This window comes from Poecilia formosa, unplaced genomic scaffold (assembly GCF_000485575.1).
Source record: "Poecilia formosa unplaced genomic scaffold, Poecilia_formosa-5.1.2 Scaffold73, whole genome shotgun sequence".
NCBI lineage: Eukaryota > Metazoa > Chordata > Actinopteri > Cyprinodontiformes > Poeciliidae > Poecilia > Poecilia formosa.
Window position 1 is genome coordinate 310,085 of NW_006800012.1, and position 22,241 is coordinate 332,325.

General features: G+C 37.7%; 2 protein-coding genes across 6 annotated transcripts in view; both read left to right on the forward strand.

Annotated features, from left to right (window-relative positions):
* The window catches only part of dock11 (dedicator of cytokinesis 11), an 81,527-nt gene extending 79,041 nt beyond the window's left edge, over positions 1 to 2,486 (forward strand). For 3 of the 4 annotated variants that reach the window (XM_007555821.2, XM_016673347.1, XM_016673348.1), the window contains one exon: positions 422 to 2,486. In XM_007555821.2, the coding sequence (XP_007555883.1) occupies positions 422 to 511 (90 nt within the window). In that variant the 3' untranslated portion in view covers positions 512 to 2,486. The remainder of the gene's footprint in view (positions 1 to 421) is intronic. The other variant, XM_016673349.1, reaches the window with a different exon arrangement.
* A 5,081-nt stretch (positions 2,487 to 7,567) lies between these two features.
* LOC103140603 (uncharacterized) lies at positions 7,568 to 22,024 on the forward strand. 2 transcript variants are annotated; one of them, XM_016673293.1, is made up of 10 exons: positions 7,568 to 8,035; positions 12,611 to 12,759; positions 13,736 to 13,898; positions 14,000 to 14,099; positions 14,755 to 14,915; positions 15,028 to 15,158; positions 15,865 to 16,009; positions 17,999 to 18,098; positions 19,594 to 19,670; positions 19,768 to 22,024. In XM_016673293.1, the coding sequence occupies exons 1-10, from the start codon at positions 7,966 to 7,968 to the stop codon at positions 19,851 to 19,853; spliced, it is 1,182 nt and encodes a 393-aa protein (XP_016528779.1). In that variant the 5' UTR covers positions 7,568 to 7,965; the 3' UTR covers positions 19,854 to 22,024. The 2 variants fall into 2 exon arrangements, with proteins under 2 accessions (XP_016528779.1, XP_007555884.1); XM_007555822.2 differs by having other exon boundaries at positions 7,570 to 8,035; positions 19,594 to 19,663; positions 19,770 to 22,024.
* The last annotated feature ends 217 nt before the right edge of the window (positions 22,025 to 22,241 follow it).

The window sequence follows — 22,241 nt, forward strand, 5'->3', positions numbered from 1 at the left end:
GAAGTCAATGGAAAGTCCCCACAAAGATAGCAAAACAAACGTGTGTGTGTGTGTGTGTGTGTGTGTGTGTGTGTGTGTGCGCGCGTGTGTGCGTGTGTGTGTGTGTGTGTCTGATTTTTCCCTATGTGTGCGTCAAAGGAAAACGTGCAGATCCAGATCCGGTTTTGTTTTTAATGCATAGAGGGATTCCACAAATGCATCGTTAAAGACCCCAAACGCTCCGACAGTGAAGCCAATCAGTGGATCAGAATCAAACATCTACGATCCCGCTTCTCCTTTCATCCTGGCCCGTGCTGACCCAAGTCCCACCGTAGTGCATCCCATCTAATCCGCCCATGCAGCTCTTTGCGTGTGTGTATGTGTGTGTGTGAGAAAGAGAAAGAGCTTCTTTTTAATTGTGTGTTTCCTCTTCACCCATCAGATCTACCAGGAGGACATGATGCGGTCGCTGCTGCAGAATTCCCTCCATGTTTTCCGTGCCATCAGCGGGACGTCCACAGACATGAGCTGACCTCAAACACTCGGCCCCCTCCTCCAGCCTCCCTCTGTGTTCTCACAGCCTGCCCCGCCCCTCCAAACATAATGTTTACCTTTCCACATTTCCCTTAAGGATGTAAACTGGGCGATAACGGGAGCAGCCGCCTGCCTGCGCTTGCCAAGGAGCCGCCCCACCCCTGGTGTCTCTGCCTGACGTGCAAAGGAATCTATGAGGCAAAAAAAATCAAAAATAAAATCCAGCATGGTGCAGGGGTTGGATATTCACATCACAATGAGCAGTATTTCTCAGAATGTATTAAAAAAAAAAAAAAGCTGAGCTTCAATGTGTGCACATAAAGCTGATGAATTCCAGACTGTGATGCTCTTCTCCCACCTCATGGAAGGGGGCGTGGCCCCGAGGATCTATGCAGAACGCCGCTCTCCGCCCCGCCGTCACCGTTTCCTACAGGAGAGCACTTCTTCTTTTAAAGCCGCTTTTAATTTAGCCGCACTTCACTGTTTCCTGTTTTCACCCTCTTTTATTTGTTTCACGCCAAGTTGAAAAAACACAAGCAGCTCTGTTGTGATAGGGTGTAAAAGCGAAAGCATCAGGATGTGATGCAAAGTGTTTTTATTTATTTATTTTTTTTCAAATGCGACAGTGCGTTCCAGCCAGGTTGAAAAAAAAAAAAAAGATGCGATAAATCACGCTGCGGATCAGAAAGGTGCCTTGTGTTTCTACTCTGTCAATAACAGGATGCGTTTGACTCCTGATAAATGCTCACAGGTCCAAGACTTCTTCCAGCTTTGAATGCCAAGATACTGAATTCTTGGGTCTGGACTTTGACTGGGTCATTCCAACACACAAATACATTTAGATCTAATCTATTCTGCCGTGTGGCCATGGTACCTTCCTCCACATGTCTGCTGTGCCCCCAGACTGAGTCCAGTCGATTGCACTGGGTTTTACTTAGTATCAGGCTGATGAGAATAATTTATCTTCCACCTAACAAATATGTTCTACTTTGTGAATGCTGATGAAATACATGACACAATGTGTGAAAGTTAAAGAGGTGTTTATAGTATAGCAGGCGCGCACCGATTGCAGTTTCCTGGCCGATCGCCGATCTTTAAAAGTCTGACCTGCCAATTACATTTTTAGCTCAAACTGATTTTTTTTTTTTTTTTTTGGGTCTTAAAAGTTGCTAAATGTAGCGAGAAAGCTAAGCCAGCGACAATGGAGCGGCTGTTGTTAGCCGACATGGTGGGCTGTAAGTATCGACCAATCACAGATTACCGAAATTAAAGAAATGGGGCCAATTTATCTGTCCACCCTGCTGTATAGAAATCATAGGAAAAGGAAAAACTTCAGCTTCTTGCCAGGGGATATTAGCTGTGTAGCAATGCTGATGAAAACATTTTTTTTTTATTTTTTTTTTATTATTTTTTTTTATATAAAACTATGCTGTAAGGATTTTTTTTAAAGCAAGGCAATAAGTAGTGACTAATAAAAGATAGAAGAGCTTTAATTCTTTAAACATTATCTCCCTTTCAAATCAGGACTGGGTTCAGAAATAAAAGCTGTGTGATAATATTTACTCTTTAAAGAGCTCCTCTCATCTACGTTTAGATCTGGTGCCTTCACACTCTGCCTTCTGGAAGAAAAAAAAAAAAAACCTCCTCTAACTCGACTAATACTCACCATCGCAGGTCGGTTATTCCAAGTATTTCACAAGTGCTACACTGAAACGAGCAAATAGATGATTAATATTTAAGATGATGTGTACATAAACTGTTGACATGATGTAAATTCAATTCTGTATCCATGTATGTTTGTATGTATGTATGATATTTTGTAGCTGAGTGCAAAATCTGTCTTAGCAGAGACTTTTGTTTTGTTCTTATCTTTTTAGTTTTATTGCATTATCTACAAAAGGTGCAGCTGCTTGTCAAATTTCCTTTGTAAAGCTTTTTTTCCCAATAAAACCTGAAAATATCGATTATGCAGATTTATGTTTATGTACGATTTTTGTGGCAATAGCAGCTTTTTATTTCAATACTACCTACACGAAGATAAGTGGAAGAATTACAGGAACAGGAAAAAAATTATATATCGTGAAAGAGTTACATTTTTTGTCACTTATTTTAAAAAGTTGATTATTGTATAGAAATTTAAAGACTTTATTTGGCGTAATTTTGATGATAATAAAAATCCAAATGATGTAATGAACATATATGATATGGTGATGCACACCTCACTATATGTCCAGGTAAAGTTTGTTTCATGATTAACAAAATATTTGTAGTTTCATAATTTATTCTCCATTTCATTGTCCAAATTTTGTTTCCATCCATCCATCCTTTCTAATGCTCGTTTTGATGGAGTCGGTAAGCACTAGGTGACCATATTTTGACTTCCAAAAACTTGGCCCAGTCCTGAAACAATCAACATCAGTATTGGCCGCTATGATCATTTTTTAACATATTTGTGTCGGTCCGATAAACTGGTCCGATATTAGCGACTGATACTTATTTCCATCTTGTTGCCATTTATGTATCACAGGAGGGGCTTGGCCATGTCTGTTCAGTCATGTGATAGTAATGGTGATGATGCAGCACAGGATTATTTGGTATTTAACTGAAGCACAGACTCAGTGTAGGCCGTGTTGTTGCTTTGACATGGTGTCAAAAATCTAGCGAAACATATATATTTTTCTCGACCTGAACAAAAATAACACAACAATCTGAAATAGTATTCAATGAAATAATAAAAATAGAAAGTAGCGGTCTCATAAAGACACTTTAAAAAAATAGTTCAGTTTTTGTATTAATCTCTTGGTCGGTTTGACAGATGAACTCTCACTTTGCACAACCTTTTATATAACCTTTTGTGTCCAAGTGAGCGACGAGATCTTTGGCACATTTGTCACACACAGAAACACATGTGCCAGACATCTGCTTCATGCACTCCGCCACCCATTTGTTGCGAACAGGACAATATGGCGGACCTTTTCATCAATCAAACAAACCCCTCTCAGATCAACAGGGCAGAACGTGAAATGGGGGCCGTTTGGTCACCAGTTCTTAATCACAAACCTTCTGACAACATTTGATTGCAAAAGCATTAAGGAGGCCTCTACCATTTTAAAATAATGTTTGTGGCTGAACTTTAGATTCCCAGAAGAAAAAGAGAAACCATGACAAAATGATCTACATGATTTGCAAGCACTGTCAGAACACCACAAATGGCTAACGGCTAAATATGTTTCTGGCTGAAGGGCCAAATCTAAAATACTTTGATTAAACCTGGACTGAATACTTACATATTAAAAGTCTTTTCTTTAAGGCCCTGTTTGTGATTTGTAAAATTCTTATAAATAGGGAAATGTAAAGTTTTGCCCCAAAATATCACCTTATGTCATCTTGTTGTGAACTTAACACTGGGTTTTGTGGCATGACCTAGATCTTTATCTGCAGATGTCGCTCATTGCTGAACCCAGCCATGTTGGTGGACAAGGACTGAACTACCCGCACAAAACTAAAGAGACTGGTAAAAACTCTGAATCCCAGAATGCACAGTATTACCTCTTTACAAAACAAGTCCCAGGAAGGAGTAGTCCCAGAGACATAAAGGTATTGGTTAAACATGACAAGATAAATTAGACATTTTTAAAATTTGCAAAGGAAACAGGATTATATACAATGATATAGTTTAATTAGGGTTTAATTAGGTAAAATACTCTGGCCCACACTCCAACACAGTAGATGGCAATAATGCATCTAGATGTCACCTGCCATAAGATCTTACAAGAAGAAGGAATCCCAGCTGCAATCCCCTTGACATTACAGAGCTACAAAACTGCCCAGCGGCATCTTCCTTCCACGGGAACATCTTGATCTCACTGGCCAGTAAAAGACTGCATATTTGAAGAAACCTCCAAATTAAAGTGCAGTCTGCTGTTTGTGTATCCGGTGACTGAACTCTGCTTGTCTGAGCTCCTGCAGAATGAATTGTACGTTCCCTAAGAAGGGATGGCGTCAGTTTCCCCTCCACTGTCCTGTGAGAAGAAGGCATAGGAACCAATGTTCTGTTCAAACTTAACTGCTGGAGTGCTAACAGGATACTGGGCCTGAAGCAGCACATTTGTTTTGGAAAGTTGATGACAGGAAAAAAGTCACTTCAGTCCTGTAATATGAGTTTGCTCCATTTTGTCTTTTTCTTCTTCCTTTCCTCTCACAAATCTGCATAAAATTCTGTCCCTAATAAGCATATCAAATTGTCTCTGTTATCCCAGCTGCTGACGCTAAAGTTTTGATAATGCTAATAGGGTAGCCAACATTAGTCCTGCTGTGTTTAGTTCTGTTCTGTTTGCACCGCGATCGCATTTGAATTGTACGATTGTCTTTTAACAATGCAGTTTGGTTGTATGCCTTCGGTCATTGTCCAGTTTGGTAGACCCATTTGCACCCGAGCTAACAGCTGGTGTCTTCAGACCAGCCAATTAAATCAAATACAGCGTCGCTTAACCTATCAAAGGTTTCCAACATCAACATCTTGGCTTTCCCCTCATTGTTTAAAAAGGTGGTCATCATTTTGTATGTAAACTTCTGATTTTAAAGACATTAACCCGTAAATATCTGATATATTCTCTTTCTCATTATTGTGGTATTTAGTTAATAGAAATAATCCTGATAATTCGTATGGAACAAAACCAAGTTTCATGTGATTTAATTTCTGACAGTGGTTCAAAAGTCCATAAATACACTCCTTCACTTGTTCTATAAAACCACACCTCACCACACAGGTACTCATTACACAATAACTGACAGAGACATAACAGTGATTCGGCTATTAATTCCTGATGATCCGGTGTTGCCCTGACTTGGTAGATGTGATCAAAATTACTCAAGTTGTTAATAACTGCCTTCACAGTTATTAGTAGTTACATAATTGCCAAACCAAACCAAACGTATTGCTGCACAATACGCCACCAAAAAACTGAAGCCATTGCACTTCTGCTTTCAGGCAGATTATTGTGCGAAGCATAGACAAATACCTATTTATTCTAAAACCCCCTGCTTTTCTGGTTCTGTTGTCGTCTACATTGTTGATTTCTAAACCCGTCTGAGGAACTTTCTTGTCTGTTCCCATGCAGACACAATACGGTGCGTATGCATGGGGACATTTAACTGTGATTTACAAAGTGTTCAAACAGAACAAAAATAATTGTAGCTTAAAATGCTACAATCTGATGAAGGAATGTGGCGAGGAATGGTTTAGTTATCTTGTCTTGTTAGACAGATGTGCTGTTTTCTGTGAGCCGATTCTACAGACCGTTGGTCTTCTTGACTCTCGGTTGCGATTCTGTCACATATGTTCGAGTTATCTTTGAGACTGACCTCAAATTTGCCAAGCGGGTCAGTGCAGTAATCGAGTCTAGCTTTTATCATTTGAGGTAGATCAACAAAATGAATCCATATCTTTCTCAAACTGTCCTAGAACGTGTCATCCATGCTTTCATTACCATTAGCCTGGACTCCAGTATCTCCTTTTACAGCAGGAAGAACCTGCTAACTGGGAAAAGACAGCGTAAACACATCAACCTATTAAACTCTCCACCATGGCTTTCTGTTTCTTTTCGAATAACTTTCAAGATTCTACTTTTGGTTTTTAAACCATTAAATAGTCTGGCACCGTCGTATCTCACTGATCCTTTGCAAAAACACAGTCCTTGTAGGTTGCTGAGATCTGAAAAAACATTTAGCTGTTCTAAGGACTAAACTGGCGCGTTAAAGAGATCAAGCTTCTTTTTTTTGGCTGTCATTTTCTTTGACTTTTAATTCTGGAGAGATGGAGAATTAGGCTGCTTATATTTCTGTTCTTTTTTAAAAATTCTCTGTCATTCTGTTTTCATTTCTTTTATTTCACTATTTTGCCTTTTTTTTAACCCGTGAAGCTCTTTAGTCATTTTATTGTGTGTAATATTGCTATATACATAAAAATTGAAGAGAGATTGAAGAATTGCACCGCTCTCGATTAAAAACAACCAATCACAGCCAGAAGGAGGAGCTTAGCGTTGTCAATCAACCACGACTGCTTCACCAGATGTGCTAACAACAACTCAGTAGAAACAACCGTCAACATCCACAACAACTCTTTGAAGAAACTTGGATGATATGAGTTACAACACAAACTGCCCTTTGTGGATTAATAAAGTATTTTTTGAATTGATTTGAATAATTTGAAAATGAATCTGTTCACATTTATGAATTCTGAGCAATAAATATAATAATAAACATAAAATTGGTAGGAATGTTAATTACCAGAGCGTTCCAACTTGAGGTTTGTTGGTTACCCTAATTGTTATTGATTTTTGTTAAAGGTGCTTTATCAATACCTTCTTAGATTCGTAGGGGGGGGGGGTGCCTTTGGGTTCAGCAGTAGAGTTGATTGTGTGACTTTCAAAAAAAAAAGGGGGAGTAGACATTTGGTTACCCATTCCATCTCTTTTCTTCCCTCACATGGTTTCTTTGCTTGTGTGCAATTTTTCCCACATTTTCTTTACACCACATCCTTCTTTTTTTATTTCTTCCTCTTGTTCTGGCCTTCCTTTTGAGCTCACCCTTATATTACCTTCCTGCTCTTTTTTGTTTGTTTTTTCCCCCTTCCTTCTACTCTTTCTGTTAATTCTGATTAAGTAGATTTGCCAAGTTTCAGAAAGACGCAGCCCATAAGTTCAATTCTGCTAACACTGACCTACTTGTTTCTGGTGACTCAGTCTACAGTAAATTGTCGTGAAAGTCATTTATGGCGTAGTTCTAACCACCCGCTTCGGATGCCTGGAACACAACTGACTCCTAAATAAACTTGGTGCAACACTCTGCTGCTTCAAAAATAAATTCCATAAATGTTGAAATGTGGTTTCATATTCCTGGCCTTTCTCTGCTCTCCTACACGTCATGTGTTTTGTTTTCACATAAATCCATTATCATACAGATTTTCAGCTTAATGATTCACAGACTCATTAAGCGGCTGACGACTTCCTGGAGGAATGGATGGACACTTGTGTGTATGATATCCCACAAATTACACGCATGCGCTTACCCCTCCTCCCAATGTTGTAGTTTCTCCTCCTACAGTCAAGCAGAGTTTTATGGAGCTAACCCGGTGTTGACAGACTATGTAGGGTTCACTGTCATTGATCTCCTCCTCCTCCTACTTCTGTGCTCCTGCTCAGCTTCGCCGCTTCAGACACCTCTGACCCACCGAGACTGTCTGTGCTCATATTTCTGTTCCCATTTGGTTTATCTTCTTCTGCTTTTCTGAAGTGGTCCTCCGGGCACCCTTCCTCTTGTGTGCCTGTCACAGGCACTGATTTGTAATTTGTTTTCTTCTCCCCCGTCTTCCTGTCTCCTCGGAATACGAGAGCTCTTGTGTGATTTTTTGTCACGCGCAGAACTGTACAACTCAGACGCTCGAGGACAAACATGAGCGCAACGCTGAAATTTGTCACCTTTCTGAGCTTCGCCATCATGGTGGCACCCCACGGCGAAGCAGGTAAAACTTTTAAAATAACTAACCGTTTTCCCTTCCTTCTTTACACATTCTTTTTTCGGGGGAAGAGGAATTAAGTTTGGAGTTTAGCTGAAACCCAACACCTGTTGGTTGCTCTGTCTTGGTTGCTGTTAATTTTATCGCTCATTTCCTTAGCTATTTATTGAAGGGTAATTTAGTGGTGTTTGGTATTTAAATTGCATTTAATGCCATTTACAGCAGAATATAATTACCAGTTCTAGTCATGTGATTAACCTCTGTTTCCGAGTTGCTCTTAAATAACTCTACACTGATGTTTGCTAAGATGTTCTTATTTAACAAGTTACTGAGCTGTTTCCTCAATCCACAAAATCAGTTTTTTTTGTCATGTTTAGAGAGTGAAATATTTAAATAAATAGTAAGTAGAACTAAAATGGTTATGCCATTAAGTTTTGGGGCTGAATTGAAGCTGTCGCGGTTGTGGAAAGTCGGCCAAAAGGAGGATGTAAAACGATTTATTGTGGTAGAATTTGTAATAGTAGTTTCAGCAGAGCTGTAATAAAAATGAAATGAAAACATGCTTGCTTTAGAACCTTTACTAATGCTGCGTACCCCGTCCTTCACTGCGCTGCTTTCGACAGCTGTCATTCCTGAAACGCACAGAAACTGCTTTCAACCATCGGCGAGAGTTCGACTCCTATTCCCAGCGTTTCACTGCTTTTCGAGGAATGACAACCTTATTCGATAACACCTAATTCGGAATCTAAAATGCAACAAATGCCTCATATTTTGTTCATTTTGTCAGCAAAAAAAAAAAGAAGAAGAAGAAAAAAAGCATGTATTGATTTATTAACAAAAATATTACACTAAAAAAACAGCTTTTCCTTTTTGTGATTAAAAACAGAGTGGAAATTTTAGTGGTTTAATTTTCTTATAATTTCACTGTGGCATCACTGCCCATGAATCCCTTTTGTGTCACAGTATAATGTGCTAAAAATACAAATGAATCAATTTTATAATCCTGACTATTTGTTTTAAGGTGACATGGTATGTGGGACAACGCTTTTGAGGCGCATAAAACAAACAGCGCCTCCTGCAGTATGCGATGTTTAGAATTAAATGTGAGGAATGTAAAAATCATAAAATATTTTGTTTATCTTTAACAGTGATTTTCATTATTTTTAAGTACAGAAAGAAAATCAAGATACATTTATAGTGCTGCTTATCAATTGTTGTTGTTTTTTAAACAAAACAAAACAAAAAAAAAGCCCTTGCAAATAAATGTAATGTTTTGTATTTTAAAACATCTAACTTTAGTTTGTATTTTTTTGTATTTTCATTCTGGTTGCTAAAAAGAAACTCCCTTATGCAAAAACATTCACCATGTTATGTTGCTTCTGTGTACACACCACAGGTCGTACGGCACAACGTAAATAAACAGCAGGGTATAAAAATAATCACGGTTACATTTTTGATAAGTTTAATGATGAAAAATGTTCTTTTTAAAAGTGATGTCTTTATAACATTGTGAGCCGCGTGTAAAAAAAAAACAAAAAACACACAAACAAAACAAACCGTTCAGTGTATCAGCCATGCCGTCACGATGTGAAGTTTGTATTTTGCTTGTGTAAGTTAAAGTGTGGGAGATGTCAGAATATGAGAAAAAGTGCCAATTTTTCCATTATTCTTTGCCAGCTATTTTATTATTTTATTATTTTATATAAGAAAAGAAATTATTGTTACATTTAAGCATCTGCTTATCCTTTTTTTGACTACAAAAAGAAACACCTCCAACTATACAGAGAGGCATTTCCAAAAGCTCAGTCTATTTTTTATTTTACTTAAATATTTTGACTGCTATCAAATTAATGTTTCAATAACTTTTGCTGCTCAGCCCATTTGCTTCTGGTAATGTTTAAAAATCATACTGTTGGGGTATGTGCTTTGATAAAATTTATAAAATTTAATTTGATTCATTTTATTAATAGGGGTAGAAAGTAGCAGTGAGTGGGATTCTTTCATTTTATCTGTGTGATGAACTCGCTTTGAGTGTGTGTGTGTATATATATATATATATAAAATAAACTATTGCCTCCAATAATTTCTAAAGTCGTAAACATCTTGTTTTTTCAATATGCTTTTAAGTTACTTAAATAAGCATTATGGAATCATTTTAATTCATTATGGCCTCTGTTTTCTTCTTCCTCTATTTGCTATTATCTGACAGAAAGGAGAAAAAACAGTTTACAGTCTAATCAGAGTCATAAATGCATATTATTGATTTCTAACACAAATCTAAAACCTTCTTGTTGTGGGAAGTGCCGTCTGTAAACATAAGTTTGCTTTACTCTCAAATGAACTTAGTTTCTTTTTATTATTATTTTTTGAAAATGTGACGTTCCAGAGGATACTTGACCTTTTACTTCTTCCATACACATAAATTCAGGCCAAACTATATGGGAATAAGGGACATTTCAGCATAACATGCATCACTGATATTACCTAAGAAGCTACGTGTTGGCATCCGCAGAGAGCCGATGCTAATTATCAGATCTCACCATCTCTCAGTGTAGCTAATAATGTGCTATTCCTTTATTTATCCAATTCGCTGATATTGGTGACCAGAGATCCTCACGGTCTTTAACGTGTTTATTTGAATATATAAATATTAACACAAGCCTACCTTCACTGTCCAGTTTTCTGGTCCGATGTTTAAAACCTGGACTATTTTTCTTCTTTAAATAGTTTTAACTTTTCTCTTTACAAGTATAGATGTACATGGGAACATTAGGAAGAGTATGCTAATTAGATGACTGGAACACTTTACCTTCACAGAAACAAAACTCACGTCCTGTTAGCTTTGCCAAATCATCCCGGTTCTGAAACTTGACTTTCAGAACTTGATGCAGAGACATCACAGCCCAGCTAAATGCAATCAAGAGCTGGATAATTGCTCAGTTAAAATGAGTAACGCGTCATGTTGAAGCACCAAAATATGCAAATTTAGTTTTTCCACTTTTTCAACAGTCTTACCTTCGGAGCTCAAACTGATCACAGCATCTTTTGCTGTAAAATTTACGGGAATTTTTTGATAATGATTGGCCCTTACAGCACTTGGAGAGTTTGACGCCCCATAGTTATTTATCATAGCTAAAATGTTGCTGAAGGCTTTAATTAAGAAAAAAAAAGAGAAATACCTAAATCTGTAAATATTGCTTTAAAATAAAAAAAATGCATAAAATGATCTAATTGCTTTTATTCAAAACAAATAAACAACAAAATATAATGGGGGGAAGGGAGTTGCAGCCAAAACAAAAATTACCATTAATTACCATTATTACCATTAAAATACATTTATTTTGGTTTGGAATTTAATATAGATTATAGATTTATATTTTTTATTTATACCTGTTCTAATTGTTTTCTGTTGTAGCCAACTGACAAGCATTGCAAAGCAACAAGTTGGGGTGGGGGAGAAAACTTTCTCTTACTTCTCATTAAAATGACTTTAAATCATAGGACTAGTCAGACATTACATTTGATTTTGAGAGAGTAAATTTTGTAAAATCTTGCACCTAATAGCAGTACCAGTCCACACTGTTAGAATAAATTAAATAAACTGAAATGATTTGTAAAATGCTCAGATTATTGCAGAGAGTTGCTGTTTCTTGCTCTTACAAATCTAAATTGACTCAGTGTGTAAGCTTATTAATAACAAAACATAAATCTGAAATGAATCAACCCCCAGATCAAATTAGGCTTAATTGCAAAATATATAAAGTAGTACCTATTAAAACAGTTCATTTAAGTCAACATAACTCCTACTGCAGGAGGTTTCTCTAAATGTAGCAGCCTGTAGTTGTCTGGACCTGCTGTAGAGGGGCTTCATAACCAGAAACCGGCTTCTGGCAGCATTGCTGAAGAATCCGAGCTGTCCTCCTGGGCAAAGGCTTCCGGTTCATTAACATTCTTGGGTTCGCAGCTGCAGCTGCCCTTTTTTCAACTTTACTGCCCCCTGTGACGGATACTCTGGTTTCTAGAACGTCTCCTGGAAGACTTGGTGGACATTGAGGAGAATTTGGGATCATCGTCCTGGTTGGAGGTCCAGTGATGGCCAAGCTTTAGCTTCCTCTCTTGGTAGTTTTTGGTGATATTTTCATGATGTTCATTGGGATTCATTGGTCTCCAGAACGGTTCTTGGTGCAGTGATGGAGCCATTAGCAGAGCTACTGAGCGTTGCTATTTCTGTAACATAGAAAGTACTCCTGTTTCAGTACTTCTGGGTTTTCTTGTTGTCGTTTTCTGTTTGTTTCTCCACCGTCTTCTCAAACTCCCAGCTGGTTTCTTCCTGCTAAATGGGAGTTGTTTATTTTGTTTATTTCCAAAGTCTACAACTTAATGCAAGCTACTGTCATACTTGTCTTGCTAACAATGTGGCTTAGCCGCATTAACCAGGCTAAACCAAATCCACTTAACACTTTGATATTTCCTTTCATTCTCAGTGACCAGAGGGTGTTTGAGTCAGATGTATTGGTGCTGTATCTATATGCAGCATCTTTATGCTGCGTGTCTGACTGTCATCTTTCTTCCCTCCTACAGATCACCGTCTTCCTGCCCCCCAAAACTGTACTCCTCACTGGGCGGATAGATTTGTTGTGGAAGTGAAATGGATTTGGCTGAAGCCCAACGATCTGCCAGAGAGCTGTAAAGTTGAATTTGAGATACGATGGACGGATAAGCAGGAGGACGTAAGAATGGCTACATTTGGGGGGTGGGGGTTGCTTGGTGTGATTATGATAATGATGACCTACATTCTCTTCACATTCCCCATGTAAAAACAATGTATGCACCGATCCCCTTTTTTCACTTTTGATTCTGATACACATATCTGAGGTTTAGCACCGGCCGTTATTGATCCGATACAGAAAAACAGAGCTGAATTGACTTAGACTTTTAAACCCTTAACATGAAGCCCACAAGCTTATCTGAGTTATACAAGCCAGGTTGTATTTATTTCACAAGAACAATGCTGGATTAGATGAATTTCCAATGCAAGATTTACCAGGATTTAGTGTATAAAAAAAGCCTTAACTTCTTACTCCTCCTTGTTTACATAGGTGTAGATGACACTGGACAACTAAGCTATAAGTTTGCAGATAGACAGAGGTTGTCTCCCAAGCAAAAATTGTTTGAATAAAAATGTTGAGTATTGTGAAGTTGTGGTTAAAAAGCGAAAGGTGAAAAGATGCCCACATAAAGCGACTACAAGTGTTTAATTGTGGTTAACCAAGCCTGACTTTCATCATCTTTGTTTATGCTGACTCTGGATGTTTCATACTGTATCAAATTCCACCATTTTATATGTAAAAATAGGTTTGTGTGCATAAGATTTTGTACTTTAAATTACCATTAGTAAGTTCAATTAGCTGCCAGGTTTTTTCATGAATAAAAAAAAATTCAAAGAATTGTTTGAAATATATGCCATGGCTGAGCAATATATACAATATGAAGTAAACTCGCAAATTGCAATGTAATGTATTTTAAAATCCATTTTTGAACATTTTGAATCAAGTCAGAATTGGACTAGGCATTGTGATTCTCTATGCAGTCAGTTCTTTTTTCTCTGACTGAAGACATTCTGCTGCTATCTGAAAACCTCCAGATTTAACCTGGAATTTTATGGAATAATAACTGGAGCTAATGCTCTCTGTTGCTGTCTTTCAGGTTGCTCGTGTGAAACACACTAATTTCACTTACTACTATTTAAGTAAAGATTTCACCGCCAACATTCTGGAGCTGAGCATTTCCTCCAAACCCTTAAAAGACTGTAACGGCTGGAATGAAAGTGACCCTGTAAAAGTGAATATTAAGGCACCAAAATCATATGGTGAGGATGAAAAAACTGTCAAGTAATAATAATAATCCACAGTTGAGCTTCACAGGCAGATGTACAGACTGTAACAATACTTTACTGTTTATCCTGTGCAGCTGAGTTGGTGAAGGACTTCAGATGTTTTTACCTGTCCAACGGCTCCAAGTGTTTCTGGACTCCAGTTGATCCATCGGAGGATCTGAAGGTGTACTATAGGTGGGAATCGGTTTTTTTAAACACTCTTAAAAGGTGTAACAACAGAATAAAAAAATGTCCACAGTGCTGGTTAATAATTACTCATGTTCCACTGTGTTGACCCAGAATGTGTTCACAGTAACCTTTGTGAGCACACTGCAAAACCACAAAATCTAACCAAGCATTTTTGGTCTAGATTCTACTACAAATATAACATAATTTGTCTCAGTTCCGATGTTCTAACATGCAAGTAACATTTCAACAACATATAGCAGCTTATGTTAAGTCAGTTATTTCTTAATATTGATTAAAAAAAGTACTAGTTCCACTGGCAAATTATTTCACTTAAAACATGGGAAAAATGAATTGCTACATGTAAAATAAGCTGCCAGTGGAACTTGTACATTTTTTAAAATTAATGTTAAGAAACTATTTACTTAAAACAAGCTGACTTGTAAGTTAGTTTTTGTTTTTTTATGTGTACTTCCACTAGAAACTAAGCAAAATATATTCAAGATTTTATTGCTTTTGCAGTGAGGTGTAAAGAGCTGTTTGAAGAGAATGAGTCACCACTCAGACTCGTTTCACAGACTACGTCTCCCTCTAGTGGCTGAAAGGGAACTTGCATCTTAACCTGCAGGTGTGTGACATCATCTGCACCTTTTTATCATTTCAGGTCCCGTGGAAAAGAGAAGAAAGACATACAGAGTCTGAAGGTGTGTGAGGCTTTCAAGATGGAAGGGAGGAACAGCTGTTCCCTGAAACTAGAGAAGCGTCGAAATATCTTTGTGCTTGTGGAGAATGAGACAAGAATGAACACCTTTGAACCTAAGATGGGTTGGTAGTCTTTAGTGACTCACTTCTATGTTTGATTTATTTTTTTGTACTGCATTTTGGCCAATCTGATGAAGGAGTTTTACTATTTATTTATTTATTTATTTATTTTTAGAAATATACGTGCCGAAAATGAGCATCAATGAGACAGAAAAGTATCTCCACCTGACATGGAGAAAACCAGCTGTTGGACCGGACGGTGCGTGGCGATTTTGCGTCTGGTACAAAGAATGTGGAAACAACAAAGTAAGTTTTCATGTCAACATCAAAATATTCAGGAGTTTATGACGCAACGGAGGTTCTGAAGATGTGGGTCGTGGTTCCGTTTTGGGCGGGGGAGTGAAATCATGACAAGAGAGGGCCTTCCTGATATTTGTTTTCAATGTTTTTCACGAGTAAGCCTTACTTTTATTTTGATCTGTTTCAAAATGCTAATACAATAAATTGAAATTTGTGGTTATAATGTGATAAACATGTCAAAGCCCCAGGAATGTAAATATTTTTCATATGCGAAGCAAAAAAAACAAAAGAACCGTCCTGCAAAGATATGTTGAAGCTGCACATCTGATGCAAGCCAGTTTTTTTCTAGGTCTTTAAGCTACTTAAGAAAAAAAATAAAAAAATAATGTTTGTGAACAATCAAGCACTGAGCTACTGAACTACAATACAGTCAAATTGGCATCTCACTACTGAAGAAAGTGTTTAGTTTCACTTCTGTTTCCAAATGAGAAAAGGCTCCTGTTTAATTTCACTGTTTTGGTAAAATGCTGTTCCTGTTTCCTCACTAACAAAATTACACAAAAGCTAGTTCACTTTTTGACAAGAAAAGACAACAGAAATATGGGACACTTGAGCAGAAATTATTTTTCCTTTGCGACAGTTTGAGAATCATGTTTTTTACACTTTATCTTTTGAGTTATAAAAGTAAGCTAATGATAACCCTTTCTTTCAGCCTCCTCGGTGCTATGAGTTCAGTCAACGTCGAACTGTGAGCATTCCCTACAACAAATGCTGTAGGTACGAGTTTCAGTACAACATCAGCACTAACAAGTTCAACGAGGATCTATCCAGTGACACCAGTGAAGTTATACTTCATGGTAAATATCCAGTTTTATTTACATCTTTCTGTTTTAACATAATTTTAGGTTAGACACTGATGATTTGTCACTCTTGATCGTCATATTTTTTTAGCTTTAGCAGAAAGAACGGAGTCTCTTCTCCATTGTCACACACATGTCTGATGAAAGTGCTGCAACATGGTTGCCTGACATGCGTTCCATATCATGAACAGATAATGCAAATTGGAATATGATCAATGTATCGTGTCTTTGGACCATGACATCCTGTGTCATATCTCATAGCACATTTGAAATGAAGATTAGAGCTAAGGACGACTTGAAGCAAAAAAGGCTAAAGTATTAATAATAGTGCTACAGAGATATTTATAAAGTATAATGTTTAACATTTATTGGTCTTTTGATGCTGATACATACATTCTTAAGCAAAAAATATAGAATAAGCTGCTCGTAAATTTAATAGTTTGATTTGATGTATGGTTGCCAGCGTATATAGACTAAAAAGACACTCTGTCGTATACATCTAAAAGGAAGTCGAGAAAGTCACAGAACAAGGTCCCCAAACAGTATAAAACATTTGCAAAAAATTAAATTCCATATCAAAGGGACGTACTGAGGACACGAAACTCTCTGTCTTTGTTGCTGCACTGGTTCAAAGAATGTTGCTAACACAGAGGTTTGGCTTCAGACAGCTAAAACAGATAAGATAATTAGATAAAGTCTCAGAATAAACAATTATCATATATAACAGATAATTGATAGATAAATTATTTCTCAAATGATAACGCAGAGAGCAGTGTAAAATAACATTATACTAATCCTCAACCACAAAACTTTCATAAACGTCTTTTCTTCTGGCACCCCTTTGAATCTTCCCATTTCAATTGCCAGAGGCAGCATACCTGTTCTTACCTGAGCACATAGACACCTTTGTTTTCTTTTCATGTTGAAATTTACAGATATCTCAGTTTGAAACACATTTTTAATTTGAATGTAAGTTCCAAGTTTGGGTTTCATACAGATTATCTTAGCTTGCCAGCTGTAGTTTTGGAGTAGCTGTTTTCAGGATATGTGAGATTGCCTAGAAAAAAAGATTATTCACACTTTTTTTTTTTTTTGGAGTGAGGTTATGTGAATCTATCATTGCTAATTGTCTTTTTGCTTGTGTTAGAAATGTTTCACATCACTGTGAGCTTGGTGAAAAAGTAAACACACCTCTTGAGTGATTGAAACTTGCCAGCTAAAATGGTTGGTACACTTCAGAGCAGCTTGGTAGCTTTCTGCCATTAAGAAGATTTAATTACTTCTTCAACAACCTCATGGTGATGTGATGTTCTTCTACTACATTCTTAAAACAGTTTCCAAATAATTTGGATGCATCATTATACTAAAAAAAAAAAAAACAAAATGCTATAATATCAGTAGAGATCATCCTAGAAAATATAGTGCTTATAAAATTCAAGACTCAATAAGACTTAGCTAGCATTTTAAGTAATGTCCCCAACCCACAAAAAAGTTGAGAAACATTGAGATTTTCAGCTGATGTGAAAATTAGCATGTCTGGCCACAATTAAAAGCACATTTGGTGAAAAAGGAACTGCATGTCAGCACAAATACCTCATTCCAACTGAACCGGGACAGCGGTGGAGCATGGCGCAATGACTCCAACCTCATCCTGATTATAATGCTTCAACAAAACATGTTACATAAGCAAATGTACAGAAACTGAAGAAGTACTGTAAAGAAGTGGGACAGAATGCACTTACAGTTCTGTGAAAAACTAAGATTACATTACAGTGTACTCAGGTTTTCTGTTCAATAGAACTAGCAGTCACTACTGGCATGCCACTACTTACTTCCTTACTCCTTTCTGTTTCTGTTCTGTAGTAAGTCCTTGAAGTCTTTTGTATATTTGGAGCAGAGATGAGCTGAAGCCTCTTCAGAGTTTTCAGAGCAAAAGGCTAAAAATTGTATTCAACAACTAAAGAGACTGCTTTCTTTCTCTTCAAGGTACCACAAGCTTTTGCATCAGTTCGGCAAATGTGGTGGCCATCATCATCCCGATCATCGTTTGCTTCTGTGTCATCTTATCCATCTACTGCTTCAAGAAGTACGTGTGTGTGAGGAGAAAAGAGGAGATGGTGTGGGGGGATTAGGGGATAATTACACGTTTAAAAACATGTTTAAAGTGAAAGAATTCAGAGTCTGTGTGTCACAAAAACCAAAAACACATGCGGTGCATTTATAGGAATCACTTGATTCCTAGTGAAGAAGAGAAAAAGGAAACATGAACCAGATAAAGTTGTCGTCGCTGCACATTTCTGGAGAACTGCCAAAATATTAGGCAATGACTACATAGTAATCCACAAAATTCTTTTGACAAATCACAAGAGGGCCAGACATTTTGCATATCTGTCAGGCATGTAAATTACATTCTTAATCAACAAAAACAACATGAAACGGGAGACATTTTGAAGTTCAGAGGCAATTTACCAGTGAGCCATATTCATGCCACTTGAAACTTTTTCACTTTTTATCACATTGAAAACACATACCTGACTGTATTTCATTGGGATTTTAAGTGATAAACCAACTCAAATAGTGCAGGGGAAGGAAATATGAGATAATTTTTAAAGCTAAAAACTGAAACTGCATGTCTTTCAGTGACAAAACAGCATGATTAAAACCAAGCAGTCAAGCAGACATGGTGGTGGATAAAGTTGTGGAAAGGCTTGAAACAGGTTTAGGTTATAAACTCAACTAAATCAGCTGAAAATAGAAAGGGTGTGGCACGACTGCAAATCTACCAACACCACGGCCCTCCACACTGTAAACCAACTGAGGTTTACGATGTGGAACCTCAGTTGGTTAGGGTTAGGAAAAATCTATGGAGAAGATTTGTTTTGCATTCCACACATATTTGTTTTATCTTTGAAGGCAAGCCCCAACAAGTCTCCTCTACAGTCTGCCACAAGCAATGTAAGGCAAACTGAAAGTATGTAAAAGAATATATTCTATTGGACTACATTTGAACATTTTGGTCTGCATGCAAAATGCTATTTGTGGAGAAAACTACAACCTTGAAACCACGGTGAAGCAAGATGGTGGTGGGGAAAAGGAAGTTGGTGAGAGTGGATGAAGTTAAATACAGTACAGAACCATGTTAAAGGAGAGAATCAGCTTCCAGTGCGATGATCATAAATGCAGAACCAGAGCTGCAGCCTTTATGTCGCATAAAAACATGTTAGAATGGAACAGTCCAAGTCTCGTCTGTGACAAGACTTAGAAATGAATGTTCACAGATGGTATTTGGAAAAAAAGAAAGACAAAAGCTTCACTCCAAAGGTATTCAGCACTGGCACGAACATGCCCCAAACGTTTTGCAAAAAGCACATCGAAGTTTGTTGTTTTAGCTCAACCAAATGTCGAAATGTTACTGAGTACATTTGCAAGGAATGTAAACATGCTGTGTAAATGCAGGTCACATGGGTGTGACCTGTGCAGTTGCAAGTATTATTGGAACCTCTCTATTAGGCATGACGAGTCGTAACATGAATCCCTTTTCACTCTTATGTTGTTCTGTTTATTTGCTTCCCTTTTTGCAGGCATGAGAAAATCTTCGGCTGCACCCGACTAGACCCCTCTGTAATAAAGGAGATCTTGAACCTAAAACAGGTAAATAGGTGATTTATATATATATGAGAAAAGTGTAAAAATGTGAATGCTTATCTCAGTTTTTCTCAGTTTTCACAAAGGTTTTGACGCTCTTCTCAATTTTCAGATTTCCCAGGAGAACCAGTGTGCGCAGGACCCAAGGGAGCACACAGACACTTGCACTCCACTTGTACCTGAAAAGGAGAAATGATGACCTGTTGTTATTAACAGTCAAATATCTGCCTGGCAGCTGGACTTGAACTCTGGGTGAACCTACAAAAGAAGCTAAACGTTTGGTCAAGAGGCTTGGCCGTGCTGACTCACAGAAACACTGTTTCATCCTCTGGATTTGCTGCGAGGGGGAGCTAACCTGTGCTAACAGCCAGGGGAGAACTGCCACTACTAAATGTCAGTGGAAACCTCTGAACATGGCGCTTCGGCACTATAAATTTTGACCTATAAAATGGGAAGCATGCAACGTTTTATTGAAATCTCAAAATTACTGCATGAAAAACAAAAACTGTGGAATATGCCAATTACTTTGGAAGTTCATTGTTGTTCTTTAACAAGTCTCAACGCTGACAGCTAGCAGTCTGATCAAGATTCTTCAGAATCCTTTTTTCAGGTTTCCTGCATTTTGTTGTGTACGCTCACAAGATGAACCCATAATATATTTTTGTAAAAGGTTCTTATACTCGAGTCCTGAGTGGAAGCTACTCTGTGAGCTCTTGAACTCAATGGTTCCGAGTCAGGCCTGATTCTACTTCTGCTTGCGTCGATTGAATGGAGTCTGAAGATGTTCAGCTGACGCGCCACAGGCAGAGCTATGCTCTAACCAATCCTTCTGCGATGGCGGTCTCGTCAACACAGTCTGGTCAACACAGTCTGGACAACTTTCTGATGGTGGAGTGACTGAGGCAGCTTAAAACAGGGGGTGATCTTTGCAGCCAAACTGTAGCGTGAAATGGGTTTGTGACGGACAATGTTCTGTTGAGTCTCTTTCTGTCTATGTATTTGTTTACTGCACTGAGTTTATAAGGAGTTATGCTGAAATCCCTTCAGGTGGTACCACCCATAACCTTTAACCCTAATAATTCCATTAGCTGCATCCAGGCCAAACTGTACCATAATCTCTACCTTGTTTTCACAGATGACTGTAAATTGTCACTTGTACCAACCTTGAACTTCTGTTTACATATTTCCCACAGTTAAAGAACTGTGGATTTATCACCTCATAAAACTAATTTTAGCCAAAGTTTCTTGTATAAAACCTGGGTGGAGAAGGATAATAGAACTTTTTTTCATGCCTGCCTCAAGAGTTGCTACATGGCAAAAATCTTTTTTTCTTTCTTTTTTTTTATATTGAGACTGTGCCTAATAAGACTTAAGAAAACAATAGAGATAACTGAAGGATTATGCATTACCACTTTAAGACTAAACTGGAAAGTTTGGTTCTTCAGAAGAAAGAGGAGTGGCTTTAGTCGTTGCCACACTCCTGTCCTCCTGTCATTCCTCTCCATGGCAGTGCAGATGTGTTGCTGATAAAGGGCATCACAGACAGTATAAGGAAATGCAATCTGTGGGAACTAACGTTTAAAAAAGGCTGCCCAGTAGCCGAACGGGGTAATGTACGGAGAGAAAGAAAACTTTGTAAACATGACCTCAACTCAGGAGAAGAAGAGGGCTAGTTGTGGTGTTTCATGGCTTTTGTACTTCATAGGAAATGGGTTTAAATGGCAGGTTAGCAGCTAAGCTAAAGACAGCCAGTGATGACCTGAGTAGTGGGAAGTAAATAAACAATCTTCTGCTTGTACAGGTTTGCTGCTAAGTGGCACAATTCTATGTGCTTGGGCTGAATGGCTGAAGGTAGCTCATGAGTTGGCATTACTTCTGTTTGATGAAATGCCATATAAAAGAGAAGCTCATGGCAACTTTATTTCCTCTTTTTGAACCACTGTAGGCATGTGTCCGGATATTCATTAACCCCCACTAACTCCGACTCCGAGTTAGCCAATTTTCTGGTATGCTTTATATAGAAATAAGGTTTTCATTGTTATAAGCAGTTTATTGTAAATCTTAACTGCAGTTTAAGGATGTATTCCCACACTGTGTAATCAGATTTTGAACTTTCTGAAAGGAGAATAGGGATGAAATACTGTAAATATTTGAGAAAATATTAAACTGATGTAAAGCTTTGTTCAATTTACCAAATGTTGTTGCTGCTTTGTTACTTTAACCTTGAGTGCACAGAAATCCATGTCTCACCACCGTCTGCTAGGACTCTTTGTTTCCTGAAATGAATTGGCCTACTCTCTTTATGGGTTGTAGTATCTCTGTTGGTCTGGGTTAGACTAACAGAAAAAGTAAATGGATGGGAAAAAATGCAAATGTTTGTTTTTGTTGGTGGATTTACATACATCTTATAATCCTGCAGCAGATGGTACCATTTCAAGTTTTCTTTGTGTTGCTTTTTTAGTTCAGTGCTCTTTGTTTTAGCTTTAGCTCTCCTCTAAATATATCTATAATTAATAAGTCAAATAGTATTATTGTTAGAATTCAGATAAAACGGAACAACAAACACTTCAAATGATCCTGGTAT